At 42.8% G+C, this 16,033-nt stretch overlaps 1 protein-coding gene across 1 annotated transcript in view; it reads right to left on the minus strand.

Moving 5' to 3' along the window:
- Positions 1-3,824: 3,824 nt before the first annotated feature.
- Positions 3,825-16,033, minus strand: part of LOC126092755 (odorant receptor 83a-like) — a 63,171-nt gene continuing 50,962 nt past the window's right edge. Inside the window, exons 6-7 of the mRNA XM_049908481.1 lie at positions 8,625-8,780; positions 3,825-4,023 (exon numbers count right to left, since the gene is read on the minus strand). Of these exons, the coding sequence (XP_049764438.1) occupies positions 3,967-4,023; positions 8,625-8,780 (213 nt within the window). The 3' untranslated portion in view covers positions 3,825-3,966. The remainder of the gene's footprint in view (positions 4,024-8,624; positions 8,781-16,033) is intronic.

Consider the following 16,033-nt stretch of genomic DNA (forward strand, 5'->3'; position numbering starts at 1 on the left):
ACCTTCGAGGATGTCTCCCGCAGTCGGAGACGAAACGTCAGGAGCCAGTTTTATACTTCGACCACGGCCTATCAGCCCGGAAGTTTTAATATGATCTTCACTGTTTAGAACACTTTGGTACAACATCCATTTTGTTTGAATCAGGTTAGGTTCCTCATTGTGTGCTGTTGTATCGTTTTGGTACATTCGGAAAGTGGCGATTCCAAAAGGGTTAAAACTGAAAGTACATCAACTGCTACATTAGTGTCAGTGGAGCATCATACACACCATACGCACTGCTATTGCTTCTGAAACACAAATATAGATAAAACATGAAAGTGATACAACAGCTCGAACATATAATATACTCTCATATCCAAAAATATCCAAATGACCTGAATTGTGATCAGGCTGTTTTGCATGCAGCCCACATAACCGAACTTCTAGTCTCTTTTTGTTACAGTTTTTTGACTATACAAAATTGTTACTACAAGAGAAAACCGCTCTATGTGGTAATCAATCCAGATACAAATTAATACCACAAAACGCAATTATCACGATACTCGTTGGTCTTCAATGCATGTAAAATCATATTTCTTATAATAACTAACATTTCAAAAATAATTTGGACTGGGACCCAGGATTCCTACTCAGCAAATAAACATCATTATTAGTCAGTTTACTCATTACCAAGTGTTGTCAACTCATTTCTTGATTAATTTATCAAGTAATTGAATTTTCGACAAGATGTCTCCATCCACAACGATCTTTAGCTCTTCTTAATACAGTACAAAGAGGTAGGCCTGTAACCTCCCTCGCTTGATCCAACCATCTAATTTCTGCTCTTCCTCGCGGTCTTCTGCCATCGATTTAACCTTGCAATATGGTCTTTTCTAAATTATCCCCTTTTCTTTTCAAAATGTGCAGAAGGAATTGGAAGTATCTTCCACTGATAAGAGAAGATAAACTTCGTGTGATGCTAATGTCTTCTATAATGGAAGCACTGGTTCTTCTTTCGCCCATGGTTCACATAACACCTCATAGAGAAAAATTCGGCTCTTTTCAAGAACTTTCACAGCCATATAAGAACACAGGGAGCACCAATGGCCATCTTCGTATCATGAAAGGTCTTGAATGTGGTTTCATTCACAAACAACAAAGTGTGCACACGTTTCAACTTGAAACGCCTTGGCGTAAAGTTTTGTCTAAGATGGGAAGTCGAGCCCAACAATTAATCGGATTTAAATGAGCACAGTCAGATGTTAATTACCGAACTGTTTCGTCAGTAGGAAGATAATAAAAACTGAAGCGACAAGATTTGCCTTTTCTGTATATAAAAATAATAGAAATTCTGAAGTGGCGTTAAGGAATTAAATACAGACCATAATTAGTGTACAACGTATACTCACATAAATTGCACAGGATAGTATGTGAACATTATTAACATTGTTCTGCGTTAGTGGTTTATTCTTATATACTCATATAAAATGCACATGATGGTATATTAGTATTATTAATATTGTTCTACATTAATGGCTTTTCTCTGGCTTGCTTGTGTGAATGTGTGTTCGTATTTTTGTTGTCTACGTAGAAAGTATGAGGCAGTGCTAACACTGAAAGTTTTTAATTTATGTATATGATGTTCGATTAAGTTCACAAGAATAAAGTAGAAACTATATTGTATGACAGTAATTTCGTTGAGTAGAACAAGACTAGCAATACGAATCACGTTGGACTACAGAGATAATAGTCCTGCTAAAGTCGATTAAAAAAGAAGTCTGGTTGCAGTTGGTTAGTGTAAACGTTGAAGTTATGCAATGTAAAGTGTACACACAAACATATTCAGAAAAGACAATATCAACATAGAACAGAGATCAAACAACATCTTTACATGTATTTGATAGCACATACGTCAAATTATCACCATTTTAACGTAATTGTGTGTGTGTGTTAGTGCCGATGTGTATTGCATTGTAATATAAGTTTTCATTCAGAAGGACGAATTCTAACTATAAAAGCTGTAGGAGCTTCTCTTCAAATATATTTGCAACCAGTTTTTGTATTGAAACTAACGGGAATTGAAAGACTTTGGTAGAGTGTTGACATAAACCAAACATAAATAACTGTTCATTTTCCAGGTAAAAACAATGTATAAATGTAATTTATTCGAGAGAAATTTTAATAATTAGCTCCTCTCTGCACAATAAGACAAATCATTTGCTGTAGTTGCTAGTTTTCGTCGGCTGAGCCCAACTATAAACAGTTTACATGTCCACGACATTGTAGTACTGCTTGAAGGCTAGAAAAGTCCACTAGGCCAGCCAAGAAATGTGATAGGCGTAGTAGAAGGCCGCAATGGTGTGTGAATTTGTCATCCACTTTGTAACGATATGGCAAGAGAGCTGCAATATCGAACATTTTTTTCGAGGGCCAAACACACCATGATGGCACCTGGCGTGGATTGGGAGGGGGGAGGGGGGGAGGGCATCTTCCCAGCTGGAGAACGAGGCAGCGCTTGGCAGACGAATTCTAGCAACGATGAGGTGTTTATTTTGTGGGAGGAGCAGTCACAGAACGACGGGCGGTACTATTGTCCCGACCCCCTCCCCGCCGTTCTCGATAGGAGGGAGATTTGAATGGAGAAACTGTGGGGTGAGACCGTGATGCGAAACTGCGAATCCTAAGTTACGAATTATTAATACAGTGAGCGATATGAAGTAACAAGAAGTTTCAAAAATAAAAAGACTGATATTAATGTAAGATGTTTATTTTAAGAATATTACATAAGAAGTCAGTATTTGGGAAAAGCGAAGGTTGCCTGACTTGTGGAGGGAATCAGCCGAAAGCACATTGTCTCAATTACAAATCTTGCACCTGAGGGCGACGCGGACTTCAATCTGCTAAGGCAGGACATTACTCATGCCTGCGAACTGATAGAGGAAGGACGTGCTCCATGAGAGTGGACGAATAAAAATTTCATGGCAGTACTGCAGCACACATGAATGACTATCTGCGATTAGATGTGTTGACGGTGTCCTGCTATTTATTTGCCTGTTTTGTTATTTCGAAAATATCTTTGTCAGAATTTAGTAATAAATTTATTTAAATTAAAAGTCAATGAATTCTGCAGTGCCTCGTAGAGAACATTACCACTCCCTTACCTATGTAGTAAAGTATAGTGGCGACCGTGTTACTCAATCTTTATCTTATTTTCGTGAAATTCCATAACTGCAAGTTGATTTACAACAAGACCTTAGTTCAGCTGTAATATAACAAGCTGCGGGACAGAGTGGAAATGAAATGGAGGTGTTAAGGGAATGAAGGAGCTGGTACAGTGAAAACCAATACATAGACAACCCCCTAAAAGTCACGTAACCCCACAGTCGTACTGAGCATAAAACGGACTTTGTCCATAGAGACAAGGGATACTAGGCCAGTCAGTGAAGCACCGACGCATCACCAACGCCGTTATCAAAAACTTTATCTTTTGCGGACGTGAATATGAATATAATTACAAATGTTTCTAAGATTACTTATTAAAAATTTGAGTGTCGTTTCCCCACCGTGCTTTAGATTGTATTCACAAAGATGTTCATATTTCGAACGAAGAAAAGGTAATGTGGATTGAATACAAATAATTCTTGTAGGCAAGCCTGGTGATAAATATATGTATGTTATTGCACACTACGCAGCACTAATCTGTGTTAAGTTTACAATACTAAACAACATGTACGCATTTGATATATGAATTAGAGAGAGTGGACTCTTATAAAATTGCTTAAATATGTGTATGCTTCATAATTTGAACTTAAATTTATTACTAATAGAAAGTATTAAGTGTATTCAAGACAAATGTTTTGTTGTCTATATCCAACACATTCAGATCCGAGAGCCTTGTGAGAAAGCTGAGACCATTCCTCACGAGGTCGTTGTCGTAAGCCACAGCGCCGGACGTAGCCATGGCATATGACGCCAGGGTATTGCGATCTAGTTGGTGTGGAACTGGTACACCACGTTGAATAGCTGGTACGATCCCTTCAAGAGCTGTAGGGAGATAGATAAAAGAATGCATCATTGTAAATTCAATAACAATTTAAGTGAAGGATGGATATCTGTGACAAGTCAAACCAACTGTTACTCTTTACGCTCACGTCTGACGATTCGACCAAGTTTTATCTTCACTATTGGCATCCCTTATTACACTGGTGTATCACTCACAATTACCAATTTTGCATCAGCGAGGCTTTATAAAGCATCGCACCTGCGAAACGCAACTCTCCATTTTTTCACATGATATCTTGCGAACCATGGATGAAGGGTATCAGACGGATGCCATATTCCTTGACTTCCGGAAAGCGTTTGACTCGGTGCCCCACTGCAGACTCCTAACTAAGGTACGAGCATATGGGATTGGTTCCCAAGTATGTGAGTGGCTCGAAGACTTCTGAAGTAATAGAACCCAGTACGTTGTCCTCGATGGTGAGTGTTCATCGGAGGTGAGGGTATCATCTGGAGTGTCCCAGGGAAGTGTGGTAGGTCCACCGGTTGTTTTCTATCTACATAAATGATCTTTTGGATAGGGTGGATAGCAATGTGCAGCTGTTTGCTGATGATGCTGTGGTGTACCGGAAGGTGTCGTCGTTGAGTGACTGTAGGAGGATACAAGATGACTTGGATATGATTTGTGATTGGTGTAATGAATGGCAGCTAACTCTAAATATAGATAAATGTAAATTAATGCAGATGAATAGGAAAAAGAATCCCGTAATGTTTGAATACTCCATTAGTAGTGTAGCGCTTGACACAGTCACGTCGATTAAATATTTGGGTAACATTGCAGAGCGATATGAAGTGAGACAAGCATGTAATGGCAGTTGTGGGGAAGGCGGATAGTCGTCTTCGGTTCATTGGTAGAATTTTGGGAAGACCGCTTATAAAACACTAATACGACCTATACCTGAGTACTGCTCGAGCGTTTGGGATCCCTATCAGGTCGTATTGAGGGAGGACATAGAAGCAATTCAGAGGCGGGCTGCTAGATTTGTTACTGGTAGGTTTGATAATCACGCGAGTGTTGCGGAAATGCTTCAGGAACTCGGGTGGGAGTCTCTGTAGGAAAGGAGGCGTTCTTTTCGTTAATCGCTACTGAGGAAATTTAGAGAACTAGCATTTGAGGCTGACTGCAGTACAATTTTACTGCCGCCAAATTACCACAAAGATAAGATAAGAGAGATTAGGGCTCGTACAGAGGCATATAGGCAGTCATTTTTCCCTCGTTCTGTTTGGGAGTGGAACAGGGAGAAAAGATGCTAGTTGTGGTACGAGGTACGCTCCGCCACGCACCGTATGGTGGATTGCGGAGTATGTATGTAGATGTAGATGTAGAAATTTACTGAAAATGAAACCTAAAGAATAGAACAGACGTTTCAAAATGTTGAAATGGCTCTGAGCGCTATGGGACTTAACATCTGAGGTCATCAGTCCCCTAGACTTAGAACTACTTAACCCTAACTAACCTAAGGATATCACACACATCCATGGCCGAGGCAGGATTCAAACCTGCGACCGTAGCAGCAGCGCAACTTTGACTTCGAGAAATTCTTCAGTATTGCTCCTCTGTATTGGAGGGCCCTTTACAGGTTACATTAACAGAACAGATGGGCAAGGGTCTAGGAAGTGCTGCGCGGATGATCACTGATGTGTTTAGTCATTTTGTGTGACTGAAATCTTAAGTTATGCAAAATGCACATTTAAACGTCATGTATGATGCGGCAGTTTTTCAGACATCTTATTGTTTATTACTTTATATCTCCTGAAGTATGTGTCGTACAATGACATAATTTTCCATTTACATTCAGTGGTATATGTGCCTAGTGTCAGTCATAAGTAAATAAGTAATGAATTACAACGTTATGCCTCATGCGATAGCCGGCCGCGGTGGTCTAGCGGTTCTGGCGCTGCAGTCCGGAACCGCGGGACTGCTACTGTCGCAGGTTCGAGTCCTGCCTCGGGCATGGGTGTGTGTGATGTCCTTAGGTTAGTTCGGTTTAAGTAGTTCTAAGTTCTAGGGGACTTATGACCTAAGATGTTGAGTCCCATAGTGCTCAGAGCCATTTGAACCATTTTAGCCTCATGCGATACTTTTACTGAAAGAACAGCGAAAAAGTATTAAGCGATAAACATTTTTTCTTTTATTATTTTGTAGAAGCTGTCGGTGAGAAAAAAATTTGTGAAGAATTGAAATTGTGTGTAATGTTTGTTACAAGTCTAAGTGCCGTCATTCATTAACATTTCAGGGATAAAATCGGAAATTCAAGCGACACTGGCTACGCTAATTTTTCAACCCCATCCCCATCCCCAGTAGTTTTTGCTCCCACAGTGATTTCCCCTCACAGTAAGGCATATGTGTACCAAGTTTGTTTGAAATCTGTCCAGTGGATTAGGAGGAGATGTATATAGATTTATGCAGTGGTTTAACTCAAACTGGGGACACAGGACGTTTTGTGTACTACTGGTGTTACCACTAGACCACGGTGAAATGTATAGACCAAATACTTTAGGTCGTTATGTTTATGCAGTGAAGAGATTTGCACAGGAGATGAAGTCGAGGTGGACCACTTCAGCGTAGTGAGAAGCCTGGTGGAAAATAAGTATCTCTCAGTATATAGTAAATCCGAATAAAGCAACGGAAAACTACCGACACTAGTTACGTAATGGGCTGACGCGCTCTACGACGTTGACAAAGTGATACATCTTTTTCGCATTATAATGGACTACCGATATTCTTTGTGGATGTTTGCGGTCTCCCAGAAACATTGATCAACATAGGATAGTGCCGGGCATATCAGAGTAAAAGAAAGCAAAATGCAGAAGCAGTAAACGTACTGTCACGTTCATGGCAAAATGGAGAATCTCAAAGTATAGCAGAGTTTCCTCACTCATTGATGAAATATATCGCGACTGTTTTTTCCAGGCAATATTTTGGTACTACACATTAAGGAGACTTAGCGTAATCATCATATACAGATGACGGTAGCATCGTGTGCAATAGCTAAGCCGGCCGGAGTGGCCGTGTGGTTCTAGGCGCTACAGTCTGGAGCCGAGTGACGCTACGGTCGCAGGTTCGAATCCTGCCTCGGGCATGGATGTGTGTGCTGTTCTTAGGTTAGTTATGTTTAATTAGTTCTACGTTCTAGGCGACTCATGATCTCAGAAGTTAAGTCGCATAGTGCTCAGAGCCATTTGAACCATTTTTTTGCAATAGGTAAAAAGAGCAACACACTGGCGGAGATGTAATTTTTACTCAGCTGGTTCATGTGAAAAGGTTTCCAGTTTGATTGTGGTCGCATGACTGGAGTTAACAGACTTTGAAATCCTCATGAAAGTTAGAGATAAACGTATTGGACAGTACATTTCGGAAACCGTTAGGGAATTGGTTATTCCGAGATCATTGGTATCAACAGTGTGCCGAAAATACCAAATTTCGGACATTACCTCTCACCGTGGACAACGCACTGGCCTACGGCTTCACTTAAGTTTGCGTAGAGATGTCAGTGTTAACAGACACTCTACACTGCATGAAATAACCGTAGAAATCAATATGGGACGTATGATGAACGTATCCATTAGGACAGTGTGGCGAAATTTGGCGTTAATGGGCTAGCCAGCAGGCGATCACGCGTGTGCTCTTGCTAACAGCACGACATCTCCTGCAGCGCCTCTCCTGCGATCGTGAGCATATCGGTTGGACAGTAAATGACTATAAAACCGTGGCTTGATCAAAAATGTTCAAATGTGTGTGAAATCTTATGGGACTTAACTGCTAAGGTCATCAGTCCCTAAGCTTACACACTACTTAACCTAAATTATCCTAAGGACAAACACACACACACCCACGCCCGAGGGACGACTCGAACCTCCGCCGGGACCAGCCTCACAGTCCATGAGTGCAGCAGCGCCTTAGACCGCTCGGCTAATCCCGCGGGGCGTGGCCTCATCGCATGAGTCTGATGTCAGTAGGTGAGTGTTGATGGTGTGGTTCCAGCGTAGCGCAGTCGCCCAGGACGCCATGGACCCAAGTCGTCAAAAGGAACTGTGTATGGTGATGGTTGCTCCGTAATGATATTGGCTGTGTTTACGTGGAATGGACTGGATCCTCTGGTAAAACTGAACCGATTATTGACTGGAACTGGTTATTTTCGGCTATCTGGAGGCCATTTGCAGCCATTCATGGATTTCATGTTCACAGACAACGATTTCGTATTTATGGATGATAACGCGCCATGTCAACGGGCCACAGTTGTTTGCTATTGGTTTGAAGAACATTCTGGACAATTCGATCGAAAGATTTGGCGACGCAGATCGCCCGACATGAGTCCCAGCGAACATTTATGAGACGCAATCAAGAGATCATTTCGAACACAAAACCCTGCACTAGCAACACTTTCGGCATTGTGGCAGCTACAGAGGCAGCAAGTCTCAACACTTCTGCAGAGGAGCTCCAAAGGCTTGTTGAGTCCATGCCACGTGAGTTTTTGCACCGCGCTGGGCAAAAGGAATCTGACACGATGTTAGGAGGTAGCCCGAGACTTCCGTCACCTCAGTGTCTGTTAGTGAAAGATTTTAGTGCCTGGACGTGTGCTCACCTCTTGGAAGGTGGCCCTGGAGAGGGAGATGAGCTTGCCCACTCTGATGTGGAGGGGCTGCGCGGCGCGCACCATGAAGACTCGGAGAGACCTCTTGAAGCGTTCATCGGCGTCGGGCCAACCGCAGCTGAAGGCAGAGTTGACCAGCCGTTCGCTCTGTAACATCGCAGGCAAACACATCTGTACCCGAGTCAGTACGTTGCTGCTGAACCAAAACAATTTGTTATAGTACTATAATTGTGACAAAGTCAGGCAGAGGAACGCGACCATAACTATCAGTAGTTCTCAATCGAGGCCGACTGGGTTAGCAAAGGTAAGAGTGAAACGTCGGGCAAGGAAGGACGTGTTTAAGAATTTATCCATCATCAAATACCTAATAAACATCAAATACAAGAATATACTAGGTCTACAACTTTTCTTCCGCCGTTTTTTCTCGAAGTTCGGGGCTTTATTGTCAAAAACTTAAAAAAAAATTATGATTCATAGTATTGCCCATCGTTGGCCACTACATTCTCCCATCTTTCGGATAGCATACGAATCCGGTGGAGGAAGAAATGGGGGTCTTTTTTACGATTCCATCAATCGATTCAATTTTGCACTTGTTCATATGATCGGAAGTGCTGGTCAGCCAGACTGATTACCACTGGTCGAAAAAGGTGGTAGTCAGAGAGAGAAACGTATGGAGAATACGGCGGGAGGGATAGGACTTCTCGTTTCAAAGTTTCCATGTATATTTTGACGGGTTTTGCGACATGGGATCGAGCACTGACCTGCTGTAAAATTACCTTTACGTGTCTATCGCTGTATTGTGGCCGTTTGTGTTTCAGTGCTGGGCTCGAACGCATCAACTGCTTTCGATAATGATGTCCTATGACTGTCTTCGTCTGTTTCAGTAGCTACGAAAGCGTTCTGTCTTCCACCGCCATGCCCATCTTCGACATCAAAACCACCGTTCTTAAGGCGTGGAAAACATTCTCTGCACGTTCTTCCACTAATAGTTCACTAACCATTGGTCTTACCCAGCATTTTAAGACCCACAGCCGCAGATTTCTTTAGTTAAAGCAGAAAATTAAAACTTCCCCGCAAATTGTAGGAAATGGGTACGTAAGTTGACGTACTTAATCGAAAATAACCTTATGATGCAGTCACAAATCTTCTAATATTTTTATGGAATTATATTTACAGATGCCTAAACTTATTGTATTACACCAACCACCCCTACCCCACTTGCCGCTACTGCCGTCTATTGCAAAATTCGGAATCAAAGTTGTAGACCTAATATTATAAAACGCAGTAATTGATAGCTTCATGTCTCCATTTGATTGGAATAATTTGCCACAAACTGTACAACTGCTCAGGAGCAGTTGCTGCACGTAGCTATGGCGTTTCAAGTTGTAGGAAATATAAACATTTTTCTGCAGAGTGCGGACCAAGAAAATATTTTTGCCCATAGTTGGCATTACAAAACGTATAGTGGAGTAAAGGCACATTTATTATAACATGTTTCTGAAGGCTGTGAACAAGCTTATTATACACTAGTGGCCATTAAAATTGCTGCACCAAGAAGAAATGCAGATGATAAACGCATATTCATTGGACAAATATATTATACAAGAACAGACATGTGATTACATTTTCAAGCAATTTGGGTGCATAGATCCTGAGAAATCAGTAGCCAGAACAACCAACTCTGGCCGTAATAACGGCCTTGATACGCCTCGACATTGAGTCAAACAGAGCTTGGATGGCGTGTACAGGTACAGCTGCCCATGCAGCTTCAACACGATACCACAGTTCATAAAGAGTAGTGACTGACGTATTGTGACGAGCCAGTTGCTCGGCCACCATTGATCAGACGTTTTCAATTGGTGAGAGATCTGGAGAATGTGCTGGCCAGGGCAGCAGTCGAACATTTTCTGTATCCAGAAAGGCCCGTACAGGACCTGCAACATGCGGTCGTGCATTATCCTGCTGAAATGTAGGATTTCATAGGGATCAAATGAAGGGTAGAGCCAAGGGTTGTAACACATCTGAAATGTTACGTCCACTGTTCCAAGAGCCGTCAATGTGAACAAGAGGTGATCGAGACGTCTAACCAATGACACCCCATACCATCACGCCGGGTGATACGCCAGTATGGCGATGACGAATACACGTTTCCAGTGTGCGTTCACCGCGATGTCGCCAAACACGGATGCGATCATCATGATGCTGTAAACAGAACTTGGATTCATCCGAAAAACTGACGTTCTGCCGTTCGTGCACCCAGGTTCGTCGTTGAGTACAACATCGCAGGCGCTCCTGTTTGTGATGCAGCGTCAAGGGTAACCGCAGCCATGGTCTCCGAGCTGATAGTCCATGCTGCTGCAAACGTCATCGAACTGTCCGTGCTGATGGTTGTTGTCTTGCAAACGACCCCATCTGTTGACTCAGGGATCGAGACGTGGCTGCACGATCCGTTACAGCCACGTGTATAAGATGCCTGTCATCTCGACTGCTAGTGATACGAAGCCGTTGAGATCCAGCACGGCGTTCCGTATTACCCCCCTGAACCCACAGATTCCATATTCTGCTAACAGTCATTGGATCTTGACCAACGCGAGCAGCAATGTAGCGATACGATAAACCCCAATCGCGATAGGCTACAATCTGACCTTTATCAAAGTCGGAAACGTGATGGTACGCATTTCTCCTCCTTACAAGAGGCATCACAACAACGTTTCACCAGGACACGCCGGTCAACTGCTGTTTGTGTATGAGAAATCGGTTGGACACTTCCCTCATCTCAGCACGTTGTAGGTGTCGCCACCGGCGCCAGCCTTGTGTGAATGCTCTGAAAAGCTAATCATTTGCGTATCACAGCATCTTCTTCCTGTCGGTTAAATTTCACGTCCGTAGCACGTCATTTTCGTGGTGTAGCAATTTTAATGGCCAGTAGTGTAACAGACATAAAAGAAACATTTTCTTTATACATATGGTAATGACAAAATTATAGAGTTAAAAGGTTACGCGAGATATTTGTTTTAAATACGGGAATATTATGTGGCGCCACAAATCGTCAAAATCTAAAACCACAAAAATTGTGGGATATGAAAAGAAGCATCAGATCAAAATTTATTTTGTCGTTTGTAATGTACGGTTACACTATGTATTTCGCACTTTGAGTTTACATCTTTTTAAGCGCATATTCTGGTACCAGATTTGGGTTTTACAGACGTTCTGTCCTAGAGTCAACGAAAATATCGTATTCCCCGTCCTCTGGTTTACTACCAGTATTTAGCTTTGAGGCATATGTTCGTACTGCTCTTTTATATTTTGATTTTTGTCCCTCGTGATATTGCACAATTGTCGTCTTTGTAGTTTTGACGATGTGTGGTGCTACATAATATTCCGAATCGAATACTTTGTGTAATCTTCTGATACTGTAATTTTGTCATTGCCATTTGTAGAAAGAAAATTTTCCTATCTGTCTACTGTAATATGTTGGGTCTTAGCCATCAGACATATGGTATAATAAATGTACATTAGTTGATATGCCTTGGCGCTACTAGATAGTTTGCAACGACACCTGACGATAAAAATATTTTCTCGTAGTAGTCTGCAGAATGTTTGTCTCCTAGAAAACTTGAAACGCGAGATCTATGTGCGGCGTGCAGTAATCGCTCCCGGATAGGTGTAGTGCAATTTGTACCAAGTCATTTCAATCCAGTGGAGTTATTTAGCTATCCATTATGCGTTTCATAAAATATTTGCATTTGATCTTTTGTAGATATCAGATCATGGGTACATTCCGAAACGCGTCATATCAGCAATAAAGTCATTCGTTGCTTTTTGGCTAACCGTTACCTTTGCGATCCAGTCAGCTCGCATATAGAACTGCTGATTAATTTTTTACAGCGTCGTGATTGTAATCCATTATTATGTTATGGTAAATAACAAGTACAAAAGGGTATGGCAGTCTCTCGTAAATAATATTTATTTCATTTTCAGATTTCACTCACTGTGTAGCCAGCTTCAGCGCAGTAAATGTGAGTTAAAACATTACTCGTAAAACCACTTACATAAGCACGTACTCCCAACTGGATATTCATGTCAAAGATTGAACACAACCTTTGACATGAACTGTCCAATTGGTAGTAAGTGCAAGTGATTGTAATGTTTTAACTTACATTTACTGCACTGAAGATGGCTATATAGTGACCAAAATCTGGATATGAAATAAATATTATTGGCGACTGTTTGCTGTATCCTCCACCACTTGAAATAAATACACTAGCTGGGCACAGCTGCTTCCTCACGAAACTAAACGTAACTAATCAAGGAATCTACAGTTTGCCCCATCCGCTTAGCTACGAGCATTATTGCCGATTCGTAGAGTCGCGCCGTCCCCTTATCGAATCCGCCCGTTTGATTAACGACGACGGCCAACATGCCGATCAGCCTGCGTGTGGTTTCATGGCGGCTTCCCACATGAGAGTAGGTGTATAATAGGCTGATACCCACTTCCCGCATCTGTTACACGATTCACAAACCTATAAAAACGTTCCCACACTTTCACATGGGATAACAATAAACGCAGACAGATGGGGTGCACAAATTCCGTGCCGAGGGTAAGGGGTGGTGAAAAGAGGACAATCTGACCACCCTCTGTCACTAACATCACCATATCCTAAAATTAACATGCCGAACCCCTGAAGACGCGGGATAAAGGCTATGAAAAAGAAAGAAGGAATTTACAGTACAGTTTTCGAGAACACACAGTACAGTTTTCGAGAACGCAGATTCCAGGAATAAACGAGGGCTGTTCTATAAGAAGTAGCACACATTTATTTACTTCGTTCGATTTCGGTTAAAACACGCGGAATTTGTTGTGGGACATTGTGAAATATTCCCACTTCAGCTCCTATAGTTTCATAAAGTTCTGATAAGCTGCGGCGCTATACGGAGCCTTGAAAACGACGTCTGTAACGGAATTGCATTAAAAGCAGAGAACTTTTATTGAGTTTTATTTGGAGGTGCTGGTAAGTTCATAAGGTTGGTTGGTTGGTTGTTTTGGGGGAAGAGACCAAACAGCGAGGTCATCGGTCTCATCGGATTAGGGAAGGACGGGGAAGGAAGTCGGCCGTGCCCTTTCAAAGGAGACATCCCGGCATTTGCCTGGAGCGATTTAGGGAAATCACGGAAAACCTAAATCAGGATGGCCGGACGCGGGATTGAACAGTCGTCCTTCCGAATGCGAGTCCAGTGTGCTAACCACTGCGCCACCTCACTCGGTCAAGTTCATAAGGCACCAAACTGCTTACATACTACTTAATCTAATTTAAACTAACGTTAAGGACAACACACACACCCATGCCCTAGGGAGGGCTCGACCTCCGATGGGGAGAGCCGCGTGAACCGTGGCAAGGCACCTGAGACCTTGCGGCAACCCCGCGCAGCTTTGTGTAAAACCAAAGCTGCGCAGATACTCCTATGCGCCGGCAGAATGTTTACGGAGACCTGGCAATGAGTCATCTGTCATCATTCCATGCAGGTAGTGATATTCTGCGAGCCGGCCGGCCGGCCACAGCTGTGACTCCTGCAATGTTGGATCGTGCGTACACTCTCATTCCAGTTGATCGACGAATAATAATGGTGCAACTCGCTGCTCATCTGGACATCTCTGTTGGTAGTGCTGGCACACTCATCCAACAGTTGGGTACTCATAAGGTGTGTGCCCACTGTGTTTGTCCCCATCTAACAGAAGATCATAAAGAGCAACTTAGGACCACCTGTACGGAACTGCTTGCACGTTAAGAGGTTGATCGTGACAATTTTTCGTCAAACATCATCACAGGTGGTGAAACATGGGTTCGTCACTTTGAAGCAGAAACAAACCGGCAATCCATGGAGTGGTGCAACACGGCCTCTCCTCCAAAGAAAAAGTTCAAAGCCGCACACACAGCCAGCAAAGCTATGGCGACCATCTTCTGGCACTCTGAAGGAGTTATGTTGATTGATGTCCTCCCTCACTGTGCAAAGACTAGATCTGAGGATACGACTTCAGCGTGTTTGTCGCCACAAAATTGTAAACGAACTTTTCCTTCTTCACAACGCAAGGCCTTGCCCAAGTCTACACACCGAGAGGAACTCACAAAAGTTCATTGGATTCAAATGGTTCAAATGGCTCTGAGCACTATGCAACTTAACTTCTGAGGTCATCAGTCACCTAGAACTTAGAACTAATTAAACCTAACTAACCTAAGGACATCACACACATCCATGGCCGAGGCAGGATTCGAACTTGCGACCAGAGCTGTCGCTCGGCTCCAGACTGTTGTGGCTAGGACCGCACGGCCATTCCAGCCGGTAAACTTCATTGGACTGTTCTTCTATTTCCACCCTACAGTTCGGGTCTCTCCCCTTCCAACTTCAACTCACATATTACACTTTCAGATTAACAATGTTAAGTACCCGTAGGACACTGACAGTAGTCAATCTCACACGTTCAAAGTGTCGGTGGGTACATAAATGTCTAGTTGTAACCCTCTGTCAGAGGCAGAATGGCCCACAGACTGCGTTAGAGTTGTTGGTGTTCAGTGTTCTTACTGTGGTACTGCGTAGGATGTTTCCGTAAGAATGTGCAGAATGTAACAGGATGTAAGGTGGCAGAAAAAATGGTCAGATTCGCACCAAACATGAGACCTTTACATATCACAATGAGAAGGTGAAGATACCTAACGTAATGCGGCGGTTATGAGAACATTTGCCTATCAGTATGGAGTGAAAAAAGGGATGACAGACAATTGACGGTAATTAATACACCATTCCTATATAGTGCATGTCTTTGAGCGGAAGGTGGAACAGGCAAAGTGAGCCACTTTTAGTTCTGAAAAGCCAGCCATACAATGGCGTAGCGAAGGTGGGCTGTGAGGGTTACTACGGAAACCACTTAAAGGGGTGGCAGGAGGAAGGTCAGCGACCCTGGACTAGGTGATCCAGGCTAGAGTACCGCGTGTAGCGGCACATCTGCACAAGGGACAGAAAAAAAAGCTTCAGAAAGCTGCATTTCGGAATTCCAACAGGATACAAACAATAGCCAGTGACGCATTTCGTCCAGCGAGTGCGAGACACAGAAAGATCAATGTACTTTAGGCATCTAGAATGGGCACAAAACGTGTGATTGGCGGAAACGCACTAGGAAGGAGAAAAATACTGACGTTTCTATGCAGTTTGATAGAAGGGACATTGCGATTGGTAGAGAGAGTTTTTACAAAATAAAAGGAATGCTCCTGTTGGTCGAAAAGGGCCGTGACATGAAAAACGAATGAACCCAAGTGGAGGAGGCAGTTCTGCCAGGAGTAGGACACGAGAGAAATTTTTGAGGACTCTTCTCTAAACTGGCATCAAGTGCAGAACGGAGCACTTAA

This window comes from Schistocerca cancellata, chromosome 7 (assembly GCF_023864275.1).
Source record: "Schistocerca cancellata isolate TAMUIC-IGC-003103 chromosome 7, iqSchCanc2.1, whole genome shotgun sequence".
In the NCBI taxonomy this organism is placed as follows: Eukaryota; Metazoa; Arthropoda; class Insecta; order Orthoptera; family Acrididae; genus Schistocerca; species Schistocerca cancellata.